General features: G+C 39.1%; 1 protein-coding gene across 1 annotated transcript; it reads right to left on the reverse strand.

The window, feature by feature from the left end:
* Positions 1-2,936: 2,936 nt before the first annotated feature.
* LOC102517713 (keratin-associated protein 3-1) lies at positions 2,937-3,553 on the reverse strand. Its single transcript, XM_006186266.3, has one exon. It carries the CDS (start codon positions 3,482-3,484, stop codon positions 3,188-3,190), a length of 297 nt encoding a protein of 98 aa, XP_006186328.1. The 5' UTR covers positions 3,485-3,553; the 3' UTR covers positions 2,937-3,187.
* Between the last annotated feature and the right edge of the window lie 6,458 nt (positions 3,554-10,011).

Genomic DNA, 10,011 nt, shown 5'->3' on the forward strand with positions numbered 1-10,011 from the left:
GCCAAGGGTCCCTTAAAGGCCCACAGTGGTAATAAAAGGATAGTTAAGAGTTATTTTCAGTATTAAAAGTAAAACCAAAATATTTATCCCTTATCAGCATGTATGAAAACATCAAACTTTGCTTTTGAATGAAAAAATAGATAACTTTGCATGGTAACAGTGGTTATCTTGCATTAATCCTAAAATTCAGACTATACTTCAAAGCTCTGATAATCAAAACAGTATGGCACTAGCACAAAAACAGATACATTGATCAATGGGAAAGAATGGAGAGCCCAGAAATAAATCCACACACTTATGGTCAATTTATCTACAACAAAAGAAACAAGAATATACAGTGGAGAAAAGACAGTCTTTTCCATAAGTGGTGCTGGGAAAACTGGACAGCTGCATGTAAAAGAATGACATTAGAACATTCTCTAATGCTGTATATAAAAATAAACTCAAAATGAATTAAAGACCTAAATGTAAGACCAGAAACCATAAAATTCTTAGAAGAAAATATAGGCAAAACACTCTTTGACATAAATCATAGCAACTTTTTTGTTGGGGGGGTCTGTCTCTTAAAACAAAGGAAATAAAGGCAAAAATAAACAAATGGGACTGAATTAAACTTTGTACAGCAAAGGGAATCATCAACAAAACGAAAAAACAACTTACTGAGTGAGAAAACATTTGCAAATGATATGACCAATAAGGGGTTAATATCTAAAATATATAAATAGCTCATACAACTAAACATAAAGAAAAACTCAAACAAACCAATAAAAAACGGGCAGAATACTTGGATAGACATGTTTCCAAAGAAGATATATAGAGGACCAAAACATGAAAGATGCTTAACATTGTTAATTAGAAATGCAAAGCAAAACCATTCTGAGAGATCACTTCACAACTGCTAGAATGGCTGTTATCAAAAAGACCACAAACAACAACTGTTGGCGAGGATGCAGAGAAAAGTGAACACTTGTACAATATTGGTGGGAATGTAAATTGGTGCAGCCACTATGGAAAACAGTATGGAGGTTCCTCAAAAACTAAAAATAAAGTGACCATATAATCTGGTAATTCCACTCTTGGGTATACATCCAAAGAAACTGAAAACATTAATTTGAAAAAAATATATGCATTCCAATGTTCATAGCGATATTATTTACAATAGCCAAGATATAGAAGCAACCTAAGCGTCCATTGACAGATGAATGAATAAAGAAGATGTGGTGTGCTACGTAATGGGAGAAAACTTTTGCAAATGAAACTGACAAAGGCTTGATCTCCAGAATATATAAGCAGCTCATACAACTTAATAAGAAAAAAACAAAGAACCCAATCCAAAAATGGGCAGAAGACCTAAACAAGCAATTCTCCAAGGAAGAAATTCAAATGATCAATAGGCACATGAAAAAATGCTCAATATCACTAATTATCAGAGAAATGCAAATCAAAACTATGATTAGGTATCATCTCACACCAGTCAGAATGGCCATCATTCAAAAGTCCACAAATGACAAATGCTGGAGACGCTGTGGAAAAAAAGGGAACCCTCCTACACTGCTGGTGGGAATGGAGGTTGGTGCAGCCACTGTGGAAAACAGTATGGAGATTCCTCAAAAGACTAGGAATAGACTTAGCATATGACCCAGGAATCCCACTCCTGGGCATATATCCAGAAGAAATCCTACTTCAAAAAGACACCTGCACCCCAATGTTCATAGCAGCACTATTTACAATAGCCAAGACATGGAAACAGCCTAAATGTCCATCAACAGATGACTGGATAAAGAAGAAGTGGTATTTTTATACAATGGAATATAGTCAGCCATAAAAACCAACAACATAACGCCATTTGCAGCAAGATGGATGTCCCTGGAGAATGTCATTCTAAGTGAAGTAAGCCAGAAAGAGAAAGAAAAATACCATATGAGATCGCTCATATGCAGAATCTAAAAAAAAAAAAAGCATAAATACAAAACAGAAACAGGCTCATAGACATAGAATACGAACTTGTGGTTGCCAGAGGGGCGGGGGGTGGGAAGGGAATGAGATTTCAAAATGTAGAATAGATAAACAAGATTGTACTGTGTAGCACAGGGAAATATATACAGGATCTTGTGGTAGCTCACAGCAAAAGAGAATGTGACAATGAATGTATGTATGTTTATGTATAACTGAAAAATTGTGCTCTACACTGGAATTTGACACAACATTGTAAAATGACTATAGCTGAATAAAAAATGTTTAAAAAAAAGATGTGTTGTGTACGTATGTATGTATATATATATGGTGAAATACTATTCAGTCATAAAAAGAATGAGAGTTTGCGATTTGCAACAACATGATGGACTTGGAGGGCATTATGCTAAGTGAAATAATTCAGACAAGAGAATGACAAATACTGTATGATCACTTCCATGTGGAATATAAAAAGTAAAACAAACTGGTGAATATAATGAAAAAGAAACAGACTCACAGATAAAGAGAACAAACTAGTGGTTACCAGTGAAAGGGAAGGGGGGAAGGACAAGGTAAGGCAGGGAATTGAGGTACAAACTACTACATATAAAAGAAATCGACTACAAGGATATATTGCACAGCACAGGGAGTATAGCCAGTATTTTATAATAACTGTAGATAGAGTATAACCTTTACAAATTGTGAATTACTATGTTGTACACCTGAAATTTATATAATCTTGTAAATCAACTTTACCTCAATAAAAAAGGGGGGAAAAAAGATCCTACAAAATGACCTGCTCAATTTTTCACTTTTGAACCTATCCCAAAGAGCCAGGATCTAATTTTTCAATGATTCCACCATGAGACCAGTCATTCTACTGGAGTAAATCTTGGGCCTTAATATGACCTGCTGCTCAGGTTTAGGTAGGCATTCCACTTTCCCTAAGAAGAAACAATGGGATAAATAATCACAAAGCCATATTTGCTAAGCCAGAATGAAGTTTATTAACGACTCATCAAAATGGTTCTTTCTCAGAAAGCAGTGGAATAAAAGACAGAAAGAAGGAGGAAGAATTAAGAAATTGAGCAAATACATGAAAGCATCGCTCTGGCAGTTGGGATTGATTCAGCCTGATGTAGGTAGTAGTTGATGTGTAGTTGCATGTGGAAGGCCAGAGGATGCATAAGACGTTGAGCAGCCCGTCACTGAACCAGGGCAAAGATGCTGCTGCTTAACAGCAGGGCTCACAGGGACTTTCACAGCCAGGCTGAACGTAGGTCATCAGGTTGATCCCACTCAGCCCAGGAGTTGGTTGGGAAGAGTTGAGCAGCCAGCAAGTTGGCACGTAGGTGTCAGGCTTACAGCAGGGTGGGGGACAGCAGTCGCAGCAGGTGGGCTGAAGGAGACTGATCTCGTGTGGGCAGGTGCTGGGCAGGCAGACTCCGCACCGACAGATTTTGTCATAGGAGCAGATGGTGGTGGCAGGGCCACTGCGGATGCTGCAGGAGCAGGGTACATAGCAAGCCATGGTGTCAGGAGCTGGGTTTTTGTTGGTTTGAGAAGAGCAGTCTCTTGGTCTCAATGCTTCTTTCTTCTCCCCTGGTTCTTATATACCCACCTCCCAGGGCGTCAGCCTATTACTAAGATTTTTTTCCCCCATGTTTCAGTTTATAGCTGTCTCCATAAAAAAACATCTAATTACCCAAGTGTTTATTACTTAAGACACACTCCTTACCTCATAAAAGGGGCTTAGGTGGCTTTGTTGTCAAATTAGGACTCTTAACATTGGCTGTTTGTCACTGCATGGACATTTCATTTCAGTCTTCAAAGGCACCGAGTCATTATCGTCTAATCATGACACATCATTAATGGCGGCCTAGTATGCTAGGTATCTGCAAATCGTCCCCACATTTTTTGTATGCTCTTCAGATGAAGACATAACTAGGCTTTTTGATTGCTGTTCTACCAGCAACTGAAGATTCTGTGTGATGATTTAGGCCTTCTGGCTAAAAAAGGGATACAATTTCAAGATTTATTTCTCATGCCTCCAAGAGACTGAATTAAGATGAACTAGTATGTGGAATCAAAAAAAAAGAAAAAAAAAAAGGAAGAAGAAGAAGAAAAAGAAAGAAAGAAAGAAAAGGAAAAGACAAATGAACATAAATACAAAGCAGAAACAGACTCACAGACATAGAATACAAACTTGAGGTTGCCATGGGGGAGGGGAGTGGGAAGGGATAGACTGGGAGTTCGAAATTTGTAGATAATGACAGGTATATATGAAATAGACAAACAAAATTATACTGTATAGCACAGGGAAATGTATACAAGATCTTGTGGTAACTCACAGTGAAAAAAAAATGTGACAATCAATATATGTATGTTCATGTATAACTGAAAAATTGTGCTGTACACTGGAAATTGACACAACATTGTAAACTGACTATAACTCAATAAAAATAAAATGAAATAAAAAAGAAACTGCAATTTAACAAAATCAAAAAAAAAAAAGATGAACAGATGGAATCTACAGGGAAAGAGATCCTGGTTCTGTGTTAAGAAGCACTTTCTCTACAGAACTGTAACAGATCGTTTGTTCTCCATTCCCTTCATTTGTGCTTTGAATGGTAACTTGTCAGGGGCACGGAGATGGGAGTTCAGACCTACATGGGTGACAGTGATGGATGCCCTTGACAACGCCATCCAATCGTGTTATGAATTAAGATACATATGACCCCCAAACTAGTTGTATTGGCCATTTCGAGGCTAAACGGTACAGGAGTTCCTAAAATGAGTTTCATGAACACCTGTTCCAAAGAACATTAGAGGGTTCTCTGGTAAATAAGTTTGGGAAATACTGAATTCTTTGTTGGTGGACCTTTCAGGACCTTTAATATGCTAAAGTGCTTTGTGACTTCTCAGTAAAGACATATAGCATGTATTTTTCTCCAAACTTACTTGACCATGGAAGCATTCTTGTCTGTCAGTTTTCATAGGCTAGTGTTCTATGACGCACACTTGGTGAGACTGCCCGTGACATTTAAACCACTAAAACCTTAATAATAAAATCATTTAAATAAGTAAAGGCGTAAGACTTATGTTTTAGCATTACTTTAGGAAAAATTTTAAAGTGGTAAACATTTAGAAATATATTACTTTGAAAATCTTTTTTTTTTAAATGTATATTTTCTTGGCCCATCTTCAGATAAAATGCCTCCGGCTGTAAAACTGAGTAGAAAATTGTACAACAGAGGAGTACAATACAGGATTGTACAATCATACGATAGAAGAGTCAGAAGCCAAAAGAGATGCAAGTCAGCAAGGCGATGGATCCAAAAGGTGCTTAACATGAAAACTGCTTTCATTTTAGCCATGTTCTTACTAGAATGATTTTGGATCCCTCTGCTGGGATTAAAAGCTTATTATCCACATCGCTTCAATAGATATCTCTTAGTTCAAAAGCTCATTGGTTGAGCACCTGCTGTAAGTCAGGTATTATGCAGAAAGGGAGCAAATAGGATCTGTCTTTGAGGCAGTCATAGAGAAGAAGAGACACAGAGAAGTAAACTGGCAAAAATGCCAGACAACACAAGAATGCACATTCAGGTTTTCCAGGTCAGAATTGGGAGCTTAGAGGTAGGTGCCACTGATTTTTCCTGTAAGATCTGGGGAGCACTTGGGAAAAAGGGGCCATTTGTGTGGATCTTGAAGTTTGCACAGGAGCTTAGCAGGTAGAAGGGGATAGGAAGGAAATTTCAGCGAGTAAAGCAGAGAAACAACGTGCCATGGCATGTTCCTGGGATGGCAGAAAGTGTCCGTTGGTTAAAACTCAGAGTCTGGCTCTCCTGTGGGGAAGCATGGGAAGAGAAGCAGGAGATCTGAAGCTGCAAGGGCGGGCTTGCACCACGATAGGAAGAATTTGCACTGTGCTTAAGGTCCTAAACTTAGGATTTTTAACTTCGTCTGATTGGCAGTGGACGTTAATTAAAAGGTTTTGCACATACACATGACCTGACTGGGTTTGTGTTTTAGAAAGATGACTAGTTTTTGAGTGGAGGCTCATCAACATTGTCATCATCACTTACTGCGTCCTAAGCCTTGTGCTGAGTGCTTTAGATGTAGGATAGAGTTCTCACCACAAGCTCTGACATGTGCGGTGTTACTATCCTTGCCATTTACAGATGAGGAACCTGAGGCGCAGAGAGTACCTAGTAAGTGAGGGAGTGATGGAGCTGGCCTTGGAAGCCAAGCAGTCTGTCTCCAGAGTCTGTGCTCTTAAGCACCGTGCCATATTCCCTCTCACTGTGGGTGTGGTGTTCTGACTAAAGTGAAGATGCCCCTCTGGGTTAGTTGCATGTAAGATGGGTGGGAGGGTGGGACCAGGTTATTGAAGATCTTGAGACCATAAAACTTCAGTGTTTATTTTCTTAACCAAAATACAATGCTGTGGAAAGGAGGTAATCTGAAGGCAGGGGCCATGGTTGGGAAGCTACTTGGGTGTTCTGCAGGAGTGATGAGGAGGGCATGATTTCTTAGAGGGCATCGTAGTTGAGTGGGAAGAGAGAAAAGCGACATGTCTGGGATTTCTCATCACATCACTCAGTTTTCTGAGGATTGCTATCTGGATGGTACACCAGTTTCCACAATAAAACGAATATTCTTGTTCTTAAAATAGCTGGAACATCTTAATCTTATCCTCCACTAACAGTTGGCATTTATTGAATGTATACCACGTGCCAAGCATAGTGCTAAGAATTTTATGCACATCTTCTTCCTTATTTCTTACACCCTTATAAGATCAGGACGATTACTATACCCATTTCTCAGATGATAAAACTGGGAGTAAGGATATTAAGTAATAATTTAAAGTCATAGAGCTAGTGAATGATGGCTTATCTAGCAGTAATACCTCACATTTATTAATTAAAATCAGTATTTTGTGGAATTAAATTTTATATAATTATAAATTATGTTCATTCTTTTTTTCTGTTTCTTAATTTGTACAGCAAAATGCCTACCACCATATTAGTTGCTAAGCATGTAGAAATAAACAGGTCAGATAAGGTTCTCATTGTCATGGTGTTCATTCTAGGGGGGAGACACACAATAAAAAAGTAAACAAATGAATAAATAAGAAATTCAGATTGTGACACGTGCCTGAAGGGAATACAACAGAGTAATATGCCAGAGCGTGATTGGGAGGTGGGGCAGGGAGTGTTCCTGGTTTGGCTGGGGTGGTCAGGGACAGCCTTTGCCAGGTGGCTGGAGTAGAGGGAAAGAACAGTGAGGTAGGAGATGAGGTCAAGGAGGTAGGCAGTCCCAGGCCAGGTAGGACTTTGTCGGTTGTTCTGCAGAGTTTGGATTTTATTTTTAGGGCATTGAGAATCTACTGGATGATTTACAGCAGGAAATGATCAGGTATGAATTATGATCTGTGGAAAACGAACGGCGGCAGGGCCAATATGGAAACAGGCAGAGTAAGTAAGTGGTCCAGGTGAGAGGATGAATAGTGATGCCAGTGGTTGGTGAATCGGTAGGAGGCGGTAGAGTTGGGAAGGCAGGTGCTGCTCAAGGATCAGGTTTAGGTCTCAGATTTTCTCCCAGGTGAGAGAGGGCCTGAGCCAAAAATCTGGGAAAGGGGTCTCTGATGAGTTCAGTGTAGGACCTGTAGAGAATGAGCAGCCTAAAGCCCATGAGAGGGGGCAGGGCTGAAGATTTGGGAGGCTCAAACACAGATGAAAGATGTGCTTACTACCAACTTCCTGGACTGAGATAAAAGTTGACTTTTATACGTGTTAGTCACAGTTTATTGTGAGCCTGTATGAGCCTTACTGGCATTCACCTCCCAACAACTCGGTGGATTTCTGGGTTGCTGTTGGGGAAACCCTTGCATGACAGCACCTCCCACAGAAGCAGGGATGTCAGTGTTGGGAGGTTTCACGCTTTGTGGCAACCCAGTTTTTGTTAAGCCTGATGGAGCACTTCATCCCTTCAGAAAAGCAGGATATAGGAACCTTTCCAATTTGTCATCCTAATAAAAATGCCTGTAAGTAAAAACATTTGGTCTTTATTTCCTGAGCTGCAAGATCTTTTAAATTTCTGGGAACTCCTTTATGATCTGGACTGGAAGAAATAATGGCTGACATCAGGACTGGCAGTGACATCAGTCCTTTCACTGCAGAATGTCCACTTTGCTCTTTGATAAGCATGGAGACAAAGGATCCTGGGTGTGGGTTAAATGGTGGACTTTGGGGGCCTTTTCTAGTTGCATAAGAAGATTTTTTTCCCTAGTGTGTGGTTATAGTCAAGACTGGTATAGTCAAGACTTGCCTAGATTATGATCCTCCACTGAAAATTACTCTCAAATTGGATTTCTTTCAAATGGGAGTAATATTGCTTTGCCACTTGAGGACAGCTGATATTGGCTACATTTGTGTAGGTGCATACGGCCTAAAGGGGGTGGCTCTTCTGTCCCTGTCTCACGTGTACAGGTTATGTGCGCATTGCAACACACTGGCGTTTCTCATAGCACTCAGTCACCCAGCACATGCAAGTCCGCTGGCTGAAGTGTTGCCTATTTCTCTACAGAGTCTTCGGCTTTCAGTTTAATTCTCATGTATTATTGTAAGCTATAAACTATGCAGCAAGTAACAGATTATACCCAGTTACATAAGGTCTAAATATATGTTTTAACTAACATTAACCTGATTAGGAAAAAGGATGTTCAGTGAAATTTGAATGCCTAATATATATCAGGCACTGGGAAAATGACATTTTTAGCTGTTTACTGTGGAAAATCTAATATTGCAATATTTAAACTAATACATATTCTATAGTGTGTGTGGGTAGGGAGGTGATTGGGTTCATTTGTTTATTTATTTTTAAGAGTGGTCCTGGGGGTTGAACCCAGGACCTTGTGCATGCTAAGCAAGCACTCTAGCACTGAGCTACATCCTCCCCCCATAGTAATTTTTTAGTTTATCTTTGGAATTATTTGCCAATAATAATTGTATCTTATAATTTTATTTTGCTTCAGAGATGTTTCTGTCCATTGGTTAGACAAATCTGATTACTAGATTGAATTAAGTAACCACTGGTTTTCCAAAGAGCTCCTGCAGTACTTAATTTTTTTTTAATTAAGAGGATTAAATGTTTACGTATTTAAATATTAGCAGACATTATGACTTGAAAACATATTTTGAGTTGTTAGCTTAGTTTGCTAAGTATACAACTGATTATGTAATATCATCAAACCCTTATATAGCATTTACTGTGTAACAGATATGGTTCTAAGTGCTTTACATACATTATGACACTTCATTCTTACAACAACCCTATGAGGTTGGTATTGAAGTTATCCTCTGTTTTATAGGTAAGGGAAACTGGGACCTAGGGAAGTGAAATACATTGCCTAAGGTCAGTAGGTGGTAAATAGTGGAATTGGGCTCTGAACCAAAGCTGTCTGGCTCCCAAGTCTGTATTCTTAACATTTTACACCAACCCATCATCTCTCCATTATTGACTATTATATTTTTCAAGATAATATATATAATTCAGTTTATTTCAACTAATCGTTGTCGAGCACCAGCTCTTTGCCTTGCACTGTGCTAGGAGATTTAGAGCATTCAACAATGGGCAGGACACAGGTTTGCTAAGAGTTTTAGATTCTACAGGGTTCATTGGACACACAGGACTCGAACTCAAAGCAGAGGAGTCATTCCCGCTGTAGTGAATAAGATTTGTCTAATCAGTGCACAATGCAGTAAATGCACAGCAGTGGAAAAGAACAAATTGTCATTAGGAAGTGGTGAGCAGTGCTCTAAACTTCTGTCATCTTTGACTCTTCTCAAACTTCCTCATGCTTCCAGGCCTCAGTTGCCCTGAAAATCCTGAGTTCCTTCACTCTTTCATCCCAAAATATTACAAACCTGCTAGGATCTTTTTTCTGGGGTATATTGGGTCTTATCTTTTAAACAAATGAGTACCATCCTACAGATAACATAATTGCATTACTTTATTCTGGCAACATTCAGACCAGGATTCTTCTGATCCTTT

This window comes from Camelus ferus, chromosome 16 (genome assembly GCF_009834535.1).
Source record: "Camelus ferus isolate YT-003-E chromosome 16, BCGSAC_Cfer_1.0, whole genome shotgun sequence".
Lineage (NCBI taxonomy): Eukaryota > Metazoa > Chordata > Mammalia > Artiodactyla > Camelidae > Camelus > Camelus ferus.

What these genes read in the sequence shown, in the direction of transcription:
- LOC102517713 (XM_006186266.3), bottom strand. Translation starts at nt 3,484, where the DNA reads ATGGCTTGCTATGTACCCTGCTCCTGCAGCATCCGCAGTGGCCCTGCC.